At 31.9% G+C, this 14,627-nt stretch overlaps 1 protein-coding gene across 3 annotated transcripts in view; it reads right to left on the reverse strand.

The window, feature by feature from the left end:
* The window catches only part of LOC114331653 (dihydrodiol dehydrogenase 3-like), a 31,275-nt gene extending 17,147 nt beyond the window's left edge, over window positions 1-14,128 (reverse strand). The window contains exons 1-4 of one of the 3 annotated variants that reach the window (XM_050641488.1): window positions 13,986-14,128; window positions 13,072-13,260; window positions 9,294-9,461; window positions 2,564-2,731 (exon numbers count right to left, since the gene is read on the reverse strand). In XM_050641488.1, coding sequence (XP_050497445.1) covers window positions 2,564-2,731; window positions 9,294-9,461; window positions 13,072-13,260; window positions 13,986-14,054 — 594 coding nt within the window. In that variant the 5' untranslated portion in view covers window positions 14,055-14,128. The remainder of the gene's footprint in view (window positions 1-2,563; window positions 2,732-9,293; window positions 9,462-13,071; window positions 13,261-13,985) is intronic. The other 2 variants (XM_050641489.1, XM_028281278.2) reach the window with 2 other exon arrangements.
* Between the last annotated feature and the right edge of the window lie 499 nt (window positions 14,129-14,627).

Consider the following 14,627-nt stretch of genomic DNA (forward strand, 5'->3'; position numbering starts at 1 on the left):
AGATTTAAAGTTTTATCATACAGTAGACGATTAATTAGAATTAAATCAAAAATTAAAATTTTTTTGGGAAAAGTATAGTTTTTAACTGTTTAGCCAAATTACATTGTTAATTAATTATATTTTAAAACATTGTATATTTTCAATGTACGCAAAAACTACATACGAATTAAAATAAATGATCAAAATCTGTCGACTAGAACCTGAGATAAAGGAACTTACAGTATTTTGAATTAACATTCTTTAACATTTCTTGAAGAACATTAACATTTTTTGAAGACTTGAATTTTTAGTTCTCCCTTAACATGGACCATCAAATTTCATTTCAGCCTCATGTTTAGCAGTTATAGACAATGCTGTCTAAGTTTAGTCTTATTCCTAATATTTCCTAATCCTTCTAGAATAACTTTGTTCTATGTTTAAATTCGTGTAAAATTGTCAGCTTTTTAAATATGGAAAACTATTTCCTCTACGAATAATATAATAAACCAAAGTATATTAGTAAAGTGTAGCAAAGTGTATTAGTAAATACGCCAAAGTGAAGCGATAAACTACCACAGATAATCAAAATACTATTGAAAAATAATATTTCAACCAACTATGATAGTTATCGTTTACCCTAGCTTAGAACAATCTTCCAAGTTTTGAGTCCACCTTGTCTTAATCAAAAATATGAACACTAAAAATTTAGAATGGAGCAAATAAAACAGTAATTTAACTAACAATGTTTATTTTTCGTAAAAGACATAATTAACTAATGTATTAAAAGACATACAAGACCTTGCCAAAAGCTAATAGATCAGATTATACCTATATGATGGCACTTGATATTTGTCTGCGGATTCTTGGTGTCTTGCTGTTGGTTCTGTAAGTGGCTCTGGGGTCGTAGATATTGGAGGTTACCAGGCCTACAGGTGTTGTTTGGTTGTTAAATGTTTCTTATGATGATCATCGCTGCATCACCGGCGACATTGGGGCTCTAGCTTCAGGAAGTCCTCCAACGAGGTGAAGAGTTGCCTGTAAATGTGTTATTTATCCAGAAAATAATATAATTCATTAATAATAATCTTCTTCTATTTGTTTTAACCTGTTTTCCCATTAAAAACTTGTTTGGCGCCCTCTTTCATTATTTATAGGCATATCTCAGTATAAAACATTCGGAACATTCTTATTCCAGCGTTTTGTGGTTCATGTCAATGACATCCCACTACCGTTTCTCGTATCTGTCAGTATCGAGCCCCACTCACCCTTTCTCCAAAATGTATGAACTTTTTCTTTTAATTTTGAAAACTACTTAAGGCCCCGTCTGGTCTGGTAGCGTCATTTTCAGACAGATGTTATTTAATTGGGTTTTTCTGGATAAATAACAAATCTACAGACAACCCTTCACCTCGTGGGAGGAGTTCCTGAAGCTGGATCCCCCAATGTGTGATCCCGGTGATGCAGCGATAATCATCATCGCAAACAACCAAATAATACCTGTAGCCTTGTTGGCCTCCAATATCTACGACCCCAGAGTCAGTTGCATAACCAACAGCAAGACACCAAGAATCAGCAGACAGATACCAAGTGCCATCATATTATAAGTATAATCTAATCTGTTAGCTTTTGACGAGGTCTTGTATACCTTTTAATACATTACCTAATTATATCTTTTATGAAAACTAACATGATTAGTTAAATTATTGTTTTATTTGTTCAATTTTAGATTTTCAGTGTTAATATTTTTTATTAAGACAAGGTGGACTCACAATTTGGGATATTGAGTAAACGATAGTCTAGTCTAGGGTAAACGATAACTATCATAGTTGATTGAAATATTATTTTTCAATAGTATTTCGATTATCTGTGGTAGTTTTTCGCTTCAATAGCTTAAAGATTATTCTAATTGTTTATACGTTAAAAATAACAGTATTTCGCAAAACAATTTTTGGTTATAAAAATGAATTTTTTAACCTTTTTTGATACATTTAATCGTTTAAATCTTAAACTTTCATTTGATATTCATATAATTACCGTTTATTCATTATTTTCTGACTCTTATTGCAAAAAAGGTCTCTAGAAAAACCAAATAGAATAACTTTTAAGTTAATTGAGGGATTGCTCTGACATTTTGAGGGTGTGTTTAGTACCCCAATACAAAACTTTGGGTGAAATACCAAATTTGTAGATTAACTTTAATAATAGTTATTAACAAATATCGATTTTGCCTTATTTTGCAATTTGTGTAGCAACAAATTGACATTTACCTCTAAAAAATCGCTATTTTGAAGCTTTTTCAATGTTTAAAAAATCAAAGTTTGTAATTTTATGCCGACTAGTGAACTTTTTAATGAGTTGCAAAAAAACTAAAAAATTGCGTTATTTGCACTAAATTGTTAATAATTACAAAGAACTCCGAACTCTTGACAGGAACCAGGTAAGTAGTATTCCTATACGTTTACAATATCTAAAAAAGTAGTCAGATCTCTGGATTTTTCAAAGTCCCGAACAGGGTCTTTTTTGCTTATTTCCCTGAAGTATCAGGTTCCTTAATTTATATTTAAATATTAAACGATATACTTACTTTCCATAATGATATATGATCGGTTTCAACAGGTTCGGGAGTAAATTTATCGACTCCTTCATATTTAAATGCTACAGGATAATGAATAAGGTATAAGTCCACGTAATCAAGTTGAAGATTTTCTAAAGACTTTTTCAAAAACGGTTCGACTGCTTCGGCGTGCGCTCCCTAAAATTATGTTAATATTGATGAGTATGATAAGTAACTAGGTATAGTGATAAATATATAACTGGGGTGCAAAATTAACCGAACACCTTAAAAACGGGTCATTTTTGATGTCTCGAATTTCCTAAACCTTTTGTCAGATTTAAGTGATTTTTTTAACATATTATAGCCTTATTCTTTAGCAATATCGCTGTTACTAAACAGTTAAATTTTCATTGTATACCGGGTGTATCAATCAAACTGTGTTTTTTTCTCAAAGTTCGCATCATCCTGTGGACTATTCTAGAAATTATAAAATACTGAAATTAAAATCCAACTATAGCCTCATGTTTTCTTAACATTTTGTTTTTTGATTCATTCGCTTATGTTGGATAATAAAAAAGGTTACCCCGTCAAAATAGCCCCGTCAAAAAAGCTCCGACAAAATAGCCCCGACATAATATCCCGCACACAAAATAGCTCCGACAAAATAGCCTGCAGACAAAATAGCCGCGGAATAATAGCCCGCCGACAAAATAGCCCCAACAAAATAGCCCCGACAAAATAGCCCCGACAAAAAAGCTCCCTTCAGAATTCATCATGAAATAATTCCTTAAAAATGGTCTTTTCAGAGAACTCGAGTCCTGTCTTCCCTGCCTCTTGGAAGTTTGAACATTTAAGTTGAACAATCAATGTTTATTTATGATATAAACATTTTTTTCTGTTTTCGGGCAACAGTAAAATGCATACATTCTTCCTTTTTGTCAAATAATTTAAATTAAAAAAAAGTTTTTAGACACCTTGTATAAATAATTATGTAATTGTTTATAAGAGGCTGGTTTAGCCGGGGCTGTTTTGACCGGGGCTATTTTGTATGCGATCTATTTTGTCGGGGCTGTTTTGTTTGCGTACTATTTTGTGTTCGGGCTGTTTTGACGGGGCTTTTTTGGCGGGGCTGTTTTGACCGGGCTATTTTGACGGGTCACGATAAAAAAAAGTTAGGTACTTTAAAACCTAGCCATGCTTTTCATCAATACAGCGTGTTTTAAATAATAATTGGCAAACTTTAAGGGGTAATTCTGTATGCAAAAATAATGACAGTTTGCTTTATCAACGATATGTCTGCAAATGCTTCGTTTCCGAGATAGGGGGTGCTGAAGGTTTTCTTACAAACTGACGATTTATTTATTGCTTTAAAACCGGTTGTGGTATGCAAATGAAATTTGGTGGGTTTTAAGAAGTAGTTATTGCACATTTTTGACATACAATTAAGAATTTAATATTCACCATTGGCGCGCATACAGGTAATATGAGGGCTTTTATTACCCTTATGCGCGCCAATGGTGAATATTAAATTCTTACTTGTATGTCAAAAAATGTACAATAACTACGTCTTAACACCCACCAAATTTCATTTGCATATCTCAACTGGTTTTTAAGCAATAAATAAATCGTCAGTTTGTAAGAAAATTTTTAAAACCCTCTATCTCAGAAATGAAGCATTTACGGACATAGGTTTATATACATATATTTATATTATACATTTTAAAGTAGAAGACTTTAAAGTGATATTGCCAATATTTATGAGTTGCGTTCCTGGGACGACTTAACTGAAAGATAGTTCATTCGATTACATGAAATCAACCCCAACTCAAGAATATCCGTCACAAAAAATCATAGCATCTGATCTGTCTTTAAAAAGACAACCAAATGCAACGATGACAGTAAAATTCTCGCGTTAGAGATTCCATAGTAAATCGCGAGGGAAAACCAGGAAAAAACCTCGTAATATTATCCCATCATCGTAAGTATTTGGTCTTACATTTAATTTACTCTCAAGAAACTAATACCAAATTCTGACTTTAATATGTTTAAATTATAAATAATATTAATTATACATAGATATACAATAAGTAATACTAAAATATAAAATATGTGCTAACTCGACATGTTATTGACTTACTAATCATGGTATTTTCTTTCTGTTAACTTCCTCTTTCAGTATGGGTTACCACATCCTACTGCATTCTACCGAGGAATTTGCGACACAATTGGTTTCATTTAGCATAATTAGAGCCGCTTCTTTGATTTTTCTCTTTTTACTATGTGATTCTTTCAGGACTATAGTTGAATCTATCCACTGAACTCTATGTTCATTATCCCATGCGTGTTGACATATTTGAAATCTATCAAATTCTCTATTTTTATTATAAGACTGATGTTCACTTATTCTAACTTTTAATGGTCTTGATGTTTCACCTAAATAAAATTGTTTGCATTCACAAGGTATGTTATAAGTGCAATTCTTTGTTCTTTCTTGTTCATTGTTAGGTTTAGTTTTAGATAGAATAGATCTCAATGTGTTTGTTGTTTTGAATGTTGTTGAAATGTTGAATTTATTTCCTATTGTTTTAAGATTCTAATTTTCTAATTTAGACGCTTCGAAACGTTAATAAAATTATTTTTTTCAATTTAATTGTGGCTTATTTCCCATAAAAATAGTTAATCAAAAAAAGTATAGTCTGATACGGATGTGTCAGAAGACCGGATTCAGTACAAACAAAATTCTAGAATGGAGCCTAATATGAAGATGAAAAAGGAATGCTTTGAAGGTCGGTAGTGATGAAACAGATAAGGCAATGGACCGAAGAAACCTACAGGATGGAGATTTGCGTAATAGATAGGGCTAGAGAGCATAGTTCAGAGATGGAAAACAGTGAAAACTGTGGAAATTTCTAGTAGTTGTTGTTATATTTTTTTGTATATAATAGCTTCTATTATATTATCAGTTATTTTTTATCAGTGCACACTTTTAAAATGAATCGATTTACTTCAAAATACTGCGTAAGACAATTATTTTATGCATTTGCAATAAAAGGAATTTACTAGAAGGAACTGTTTCTATCAGTAATCCAGGGAAGTAAGATTTTTCTCAGAATTTTAAATTGTCCAGGTATCTGAGATTTTTTTTAGTTATTGTAGACTTATAAAAAGAAAACCTACCTGTTCCCTGCCAAGAGTTCTGCCATGCCTTTCTTTAATTATTAACAATTTAGTGCAAAAAACGCGATTTCTTCTAATTTTTGCACCTCATTAAAAAGCTAAATAGTTGATATAAAATTACAAAATTTTATTTTTTAGAACATTGAAAAATCTACAAAATGGCGATTTTTGAAACTTAAAACTCAATTTGTTGCTTTGCAAACTGCAAATTAAGCCAAAATCGTTATTTGTTAAAAAGTATTAATAAAATCAACCCAGACCTTTGATATTCCACCCAAAGTTGTCTCTTGAGGTATGGTTTGTTCAACAGTAAATGGTTGATTTCAATTAGTGCGGTCGTAAATATTATTAAATTTATCTGACCTGGCCCATTGTTAAGACCCACCCGGAGCGATAAGCCATCGAGGTAGACAGAGTTGGTCTTTTGCAATTAACACTAATTAGACGGTACTCCCATAATAAAGCCTGAAATAAATTTTACCTGAAACCGGGCCTTTTATACCATTATCGGTTAATCCAGGATGTTTATAGTGGTAACTAATTGAACTCAACCATTTACTATTAAACATACCATACTTAACAAACTCTCAAAATTGAGGCCGATCCATCAAGTAGCCTAAAAGATATTGTGTTTGTTTATCCCAGAGACCTTTTTGCAGTGATATACTTAAGACAGAAAATACTGACGATGTGGTAATTCTGCGGATAGCAAATGAAAGTAGAAGATTTACACTATCAATATTTATTAAATGAAGATAAAAAAATATTTATTACAGTCGAAAATCCTAATGCAAAATTATTAACATTCTTAGTTTATAAACATTTAGAATAATTTTAAAAATATTGTCCGTAGAAAAAATCTTTTTACATATTCCCAAAGCTGATCATTTTTCCACAAGTTGGAAAGAAATGGATAGTTATTCTGGGACGATTAGATAAAAAGTAGGAATTATGTTTTTAATTCCCACTAATTTGTTTACAAATAATTAAAATAAGTTATTAGTTTAATCTTAAAGACAAAGATTTAAAGTTTTATCATACAGTAGACGATTAATTAGAATTAAATCAAAAATTAAAATTTTTTTGGGAAAAGTATAGTTTTTAACTGTTTAGCCAAATTACATTGTTAATTAATTATATTTTAAAACATTGTATATTTTCAATGTACGCAAAAACTACATACGAATTAAAATAAATGATCAAAATCTGTCGACTAGAACCTGAGATAAAGGAACTTACAGTATTTTGAATTAACATTCTTTAACATTTCTTGAAGAACATTAACATTTTTTGAAGACTTGAATTTTTAGTTCTCCCTTAACATGGACCATCAAATTTCATTTCAGCCTCATGTTTAGCAGTTATAGACAATGCTGTCTAAGTTTAGTCTTATTCCTAATATTTCCTAATCCTTCTAGAATAACTTTGTTCTATGTTTAAATTCGTGTAAAATTGTCAGCTTTTTAAATATGGAAAACTATTTCCTCTACGAATAATATAATAAACCAAAGTATATTAGTAAAGTGTAGCAAAGTGTATTAGTAAATACGCCAAAGTGAAGCGATAAACTACCACAGATAATCAAAATACTATTGAAAAATAATATTTCAACCAACTATGATAGTTATCGTTTACCCTAGCTTAGAACAATCTTCCAAGTTTTGAGTCCACCTTGTCTTAATCAAAAATATGAACACTAAAAATTTAGAATGGAGCAAATAAAACAGTAATTTAACTAACAATGTTTATTTTTCGTAAAAGACATAATTAACTAATGTATTAAAAGACATACAAGACCTTGCCAAAAGCTAATAGATCAGATTATACCTATATGATGGCACTTGATATTTGTCTGCGGATTCTTGGTGTCTTGCTGTTGGTTCTGTAAGTGGCTCTGGGGTCGTAGATATTGGAGGTTACCAGGCCTACAGGTGTTGTTTGGTTGTTAAATGTTTCTTATGATGATCATCGCTGCATCACCGGCGACATTGGGGCTCTAGCTTCAGGAAGTCCTCCAACGAGGTGAAGAGTTGCCTGTAAATGTGTTATTTATCCAGAAAATAATATAATTCATTAATAATAATCTTCTTCTATTTGTTTTAACCTGTTTTCCCATTAAAAACTTGTTTGGCGCCCTCTTTCATTATTTATAGGCATATCTCAGTATAAAACATTCGGAACATTCTTATTCCAGCGTTTTGTGGTTCATGTCAATGACATCCCACTACCGTTTCTCGTATCTGTCAGTATCGAGCCCCACTCACCCTTTCTCCAAAATGTATGAACTTTTTCTTTTAATTTTGAAAACTACTTAAGGCCCCGTCTGGTCTGGTAGCGTCATTTTCAGACAGATGTTATTTAATTGGGTTTTTCTGGATAAATAACAAATCTACAGACAACCCTTCACCTCGTGGGAGGAGTTCCTGAAGCTGGATCCCCCAATGTGTGATCCCGGTGATGCAGCGATAATCATCATCGCAAACAACCAAATAATACCTGTAGCCTTGTTGGCCTCCAATATCTACGACCCCAGAGTCAGTTGCATAACCAACAGCAAGACACCAAGAATCAGCAGACAGATACCAAGTGCCATCATATTATAAGTATAATCTAATCTGTTAGCTTTTGACGAGGTCTTGTATACCTTTTAATACATTACCTAATTATATCTTTTATGAAAACTAACATGATTAGTTAAATTATTGTTTTATTTGTTCAATTTTAGATTTTCAGTGTTAATATTTTTTATTAAGACAAGGTGGACTCACAATTTGGGATATTGAGTAAACGATAGTCTAGTCTAGGGTAAACGATAACTATCATAGTTGATTGAAATATTATTTTTCAATAGTATTTCGATTATCTGTGGTAGTTTTTCGCTTCAATAGCTTAAAGATTATTCTAATTGTTTATACGTTAAAAATAACAGTATTTCGCAAAACAATTTTTGGTTATAAAAATGAATTTTTTAACCTTTTTTGATACATTTAATCGTTTAAATCTTAAACTTTCATTTGATATTCATATAATTACCGTTTATTCATTATTTTCTGACTCTTATTGCAAAAAAGGTCTCTAGAAAAACCAAATAGAATAACTTTTAAGTTAATTGAGGGATTGCTCTGACATTTTGAGGGTGTGTTTAGTACCCCAATACAAAACTTTGGGTGAAATACCAAATTTGTAGATTAACTTTAATAATAGTTATTAACAAATATCGATTTTGCCTTATTTTGCAATTTGTGTAGCAACAAATTGACATTTACCTCTAAAAAATCGCTATTTTGAAGCTTTTTCAATGTTTAAAAAATCAAAGTTTGTAATTTTATGCCGACTAGTGAACTTTTTAATGAGTTGCAAAAAAACTAAAAAATTGCGTTATTTGCACTAAATTGTTAATAATTACAAAGAACTCCGAACTCTTGACAGGAACCAGGTAAGTAGTATTCCTATACGTTTACAATATCTAAAAAAGTAGTCAGATCTCTGGATTTTTCAAAGTCCCGAACAGGGTCTTTTTTGCTTATTTCCCTGAAGTATCAGGTTCCTTAATTTATATTTAAATATTAAACGATATACTTACTTTCCATAATGATATATGATCGGTTTCAACAGGTTCGGGAGTAAATTTATCGACTCCTTCATATTTAAATGCTACAGGATAATGAATAAGGTATAAGTCCACGTAATCAAGTTGAAGATTTTCTAAAGACTTTTTCAAAAACGGTTCGACTGCTTCGGCGTGCGCTCCCTAAAATTATGTTAATATTGATGAGTATGATAAGTAACTAGGTATAGTGATAAATATATAACTGGGGTGCAAAATTAACCGAACACCTTAAAAACGGGTCATTTTTGATGTCTCGAATTTCCTAAACCTTTTGTCAGATTTAAGTGATTTTTTTAACATATTATAGCCTTATTCTTTAGCAATATCGCTGTTACTAAACAGTTAAATTTTCATTGTATACCGGGTGTATCAATCAAACTGTGTTTTTTTCTCAAAGTTCGCATCATCCTGTGGACTATTCTAGAAATTATAAAATACTGAAATTAAAATCCAACTATAGCCTCATGTTTTCTTAACATTTTGTTTTTTGATTCATTCGCTTATGTTGGATAATAAAAAAGGTTACCCCGTCAAAATAGCCCCGTCAAAAAAGCTCCGACAAAATAGCCCCGACATAATATCCCGCACACAAAATAGCTCCGACAAAATAGCCTGCAGACAAAATAGCCGCGGAATAATAGCCCGCCGACAAAATAGCCCCAACAAAATAGCCCCGACAAAATAGCCCCGACAAAAAAGCTCCCTTCAGAATTCATCATGAAATAATTCCTTAAAAATGGTCTTTTCAGAGAACTCGAGTCCTGTCTTCCCTGCCTCTTGGAAGTTTGAACATTTAAGTTGAACAATCAATGTTTATTTATGATATAAACATTTTTTTCTGTTTTCGGGCAACAGTAAAATGCATACATTCTTCCTTTTTGTCAAATAATTTAAATTAAAAAAAAGTTTTTAGACACCTTGTATAAATAATTATGTAATTGTTTATAAGAGGCTGGTTTAGCCGGGGCTGTTTTGACCGGGGCTATTTTGTATGCGATCTATTTTGTCGGGGCTGTTTTGTTTGCGTACTATTTTGTGTTCGGGCTGTTTTGACGGGGCTTTTTTGGCGGGGCTGTTTTGACCGGGCTATTTTGACGGGTCACGATAAAAAAAAGTTAGGTACTTTAAAACCTAGCCATGCTTTTCATCAATACAGCGTGTTTTAAATAATAATTGGCAAACTTTAAGGGGTAATTCTGTATGCAAAAATAATGACAGTTTGCTTTATCAACGATATGTCTGCAAATGCTTCGTTTCCGAGATAGGGGGTGCTGAAGGTTTTCTTACAAACTGACGATTTATTTATTGCTTTAAAACCGGTTGTGGTATGCAAATGAAATTTGGTGGGTTTTAAGAAGTAGTTATTGCACATTTTTGACATACAATTAAGAATTTAATATTCACCATTGGCGCGCATACAGGTAATATGAGGGCTTTTATTACCCTTATGCGCGCCAATGGTGAATATTAAATTCTTACTTGTATGTCAAAAAATGTACAATAACTACGTCTTAACACCCACCAAATTTCATTTGCATATCTCAACTGGTTTTTAAGCAATAAATAAATCGTCAGTTTGTAAGAAAATTTTTAAAACCCTCTATCTCAGAAATGAAGCATTTACGGACATAGGTTTATAAAACAAAGTGTCATTTTTTTTTCATGTAGAATTACCCCTTAAAGTTTGTCGCACTTATTTAGAAACATCCTGCATTGATAAAGAACATGGCTAGTTGTTAAATTTCCTAACTTTTTTATGTTCCTACTTAAGCGAATGAATCAAAAAACAGAATGTTGAGAAAACAAGGCTATAGTTGGGTTTTAATTTGAGTATTTTATAAATGCTAACATATTCAACAGGGTGATGCGAAATTTGAGAAAAAAACACAGTTTCATTGGTAAAATTTACCTGTTTAGCCACAATATTATTACAGCGATATTGATAAAGAATAAGGCTATAACATATTAACCCGGCACCTGCTACGTGGTTTTGCAAGGCGCCAACTGCCACTTGGTATGCTCACAGCACCCCTTACAAATTTTCTGTGATCTACTTGTTTAAAAAACAAAATAATGTGTTAAGTAACACAAGAATAAAAATAAACATGTTTTATTAACTTATTAGCCACTAATATGTTATAAAAGTTAAAAAATAAAATGAAAAAGGTGTTATAAGCAAATTAGCAAGTACCAAGCCATAATAAATGAAGTCAAGTAAAATATCTAAAAAAAAATAAGATTTAGTGAGTACAGAGTCTATATTAATAGACGAAGTAGTTTTCAATCCTAATAGTAAATTATTAGTATTGAAAATATTAAAAAATATTACTAAAAGATTTTTAAATTGAAAACTTATTGGTACACTTTCCTGGTGACACCTCCAAGATTTCTACAATTTGCAAGTCAAATGGATGCTGCAGTGAAGACGAGAGGGAAGGAATTCTACACTATGCAATTCACATCCCCCGTCTGCAGCTGGTAAAGTTCCAACGGAAAAATGCACCTAGTTACTCTACGGAGTAATACGACTATAAAATAAAAATGTATACCATTTTTATTCAGTTGCAATGCGAAGGCAAAACAATCTTACTTTTCAATTAGAATACGGAGTGCAGTCCAGTCCCTTGAATCGCGATTTTCGGCTCTTATTGGAGCCTTCATCGGAAGGAACGTAGGCACTACAAATATGGAGAACAGTGCCTACGTTCCTTCCGATGAAGGCTCCAATAAGAGCCGAAAATCGCGACTCAAGGGACTGGACTGCACTCCATATTCTAATTGAAAAGTAAGATTGTTTTGCCTTCGCATTGCAACTGAATAAAAATGGTATACATTTTTATTCTATATCAATAATTTAAATCAGTTATTTCAATAAAAAAATGTAAATTTGACCTGTTTATCAAAAATACAAAAAAAATTTAAAACTTAAAGTGCCAGATGATGACACCCCAATTCGATTTTAGAGCTATAAGTTCAGAATCACACTAAATAACCACTTCAAACACTAACACATATATGCTATATAATATTATAGAAAGCTACTATGACGCACAGCTCGGTTACCAAACTTGAAATACCAAATATTTGATAAAAATGTGTTATGGGGTTCTGGTAGCACCCCACGTGGCAGATGCCGGGTTAAAAAATCACTTAAATCGGACAACAGGTTTAGGAAATTGGAGACATAAAAAATGATCCGTTTTTAAGGTGTCCGGTTAATTTTGCACCCCAGTGTACATGGTAGCGAAAAGGTATGGAAACACGGCAATTTCTCTAAAACCAATGAATATAAATTTATATTTATGAAATTCTAGGATCATACATGAGAAGGTGTTCTGCAGAAAACATTTAAAATTTATGCGAAGTCACCGTTTTGATCATGTGAAGTCATCGCCTCCATCTTGATTTTTTAAATGGCAACCAAGTCAGGTGATATATCTTAGAAAAGCTAATTTTTTCCTCTTTTCAGCAATACCAAAAAAGTACAACATTACTTATGAAAAACTTACATTTCAGAATCAACTATTTTCAATGGGAAATAAGCCACAATTTTACCAAAAAAATTATTTTATTAACGTTTCGACGCCCAAGTCGGGTGTCGTTGTCAAAATACAAAATAATACTAAATTAAACAAAAATGTTGTTGCTTAGTAAAAAATTCTTCTAATACCTAATTTATTTAATCTGACTCATTTATATCGACAATTCAGACATGTATTGAAATTCGAAGATAAGTTATTATAATTCCTACCTGAAATGGTAATTTTGTGGTAACAAATATTTCTTCTCTTTTTATTCTTCCTGAAGATAACCATTTAATAAGAACCTGGCCAATATTCTTTTCGGTATTGTACCAAAATGCTGTATCGATATGGCGATAGCCGATCTCTAAAGCAGCATCAACGGCTTCTTGAACTACGTCATCGCTTTCTTGGTAGGCCTAAAACAGAAGCTGTTGCCTTAAAACATATTATTATATGGAAGGAAGATTTCAAACATTTTTTGAATGGACAATACGAGGAACAATGTCCAAGTACACAGTCAAATCCAAATCGTATCAACGAGATGCCTCCCACTAGCGAAGAAGGGAAACATAATATAAATATCCTAAAATATATCAAAAGTCCAGTAAACGACCAAATAACATCTAACATGTTCAAATGTGAAGGAAATTGCATGCATGAAGAAATGCAGATAACTATCGAAAAATATGGAATGAAGAACAATTACCAAAATAATGGTTGGAAGCAATATGTCTTTTTCAAAAAAGGACACAAGAGAGAATGGAAAAATTAATTAAAATATATGGTTATTTAACAACAGACATTGAGAGGAAACAGTTGATTTGGTATGGGCATGTTCAAAGAATGGAAAACACAAGATTGCCCAAAAAGATCATGCAGTGGGTACCACCAAACCGCAAAAAACGAGGAAGACCCAAAACGACATGGAAAGAAGAGGTAACCAAAGCAATCAATAAAATTGGACGGGACTCAAGCAACTTTTATGCGTGAGGCTAGCAATCTTACCATCAAATCTTTTGCTATGCTACTGAAACACATGTGTTCTTTGCTTCACCGTGGAGTTATATGATTTATACGTATACCTATAAACAGCCTTAATAGCCCTAGTTTTTTTATCTATCTTTAATATAAAGTAACTTACAGTTCCAAGTCCAATAGTTGGGATTTTAAATCCTTCTTCCAGGACACGAAATGTTTCTGAATTAGCCATAGTTAAAGAAGCGATCCGAAAAACTACAAAGACTTGCTTGCTAATGAAATGGTATAATGTGGACTTAAAATACATTGTAACTATAAACCATTAATGACAGTTTTTTTTAAATTCACATAAAACAATATGAGATTGGTTTTGGCAGTTTCAGGTTTTGTTCAGAAATTCATAGTCGTACCTAAAGGGATATATTGATAACAGATATTATAAAGTATATGTAATTTGTGTTCATTATGTTCTTTATTCATTTTCTTTGCTCCTTCTTCTTTTTGAATATGATTGTGTCTTGTTTATTCTATATATTTTTCCATCTGAGCTCTAGGATATTTTGCGATAATTTTGTATTCCTCTACCCGCAGATTTAGCTAATTTTTGTTGACTTCTTCATTTCATAATATTTCCGAGTATCCCCTAATACAACAAATAATAATTGAACTGCCCTAAGAAGTAGATAGACTGTTAATTTCTATCTCAATGTGGTTTTGTTTTATTAGGGTTTGGATAGAAAAGAGTTTCTCCAAATTTATTCTGCAATCGATGAAAGTTATATAAGTATCCATATTTACCATTAGT

The sequence above is a fragment of the Diabrotica virgifera genome, chromosome 10, assembly GCF_917563875.1.
Source record: "Diabrotica virgifera virgifera chromosome 10, PGI_DIABVI_V3a".
Taxonomy (NCBI): Eukaryota; Metazoa; Arthropoda; class Insecta; order Coleoptera; family Chrysomelidae; genus Diabrotica; species Diabrotica virgifera.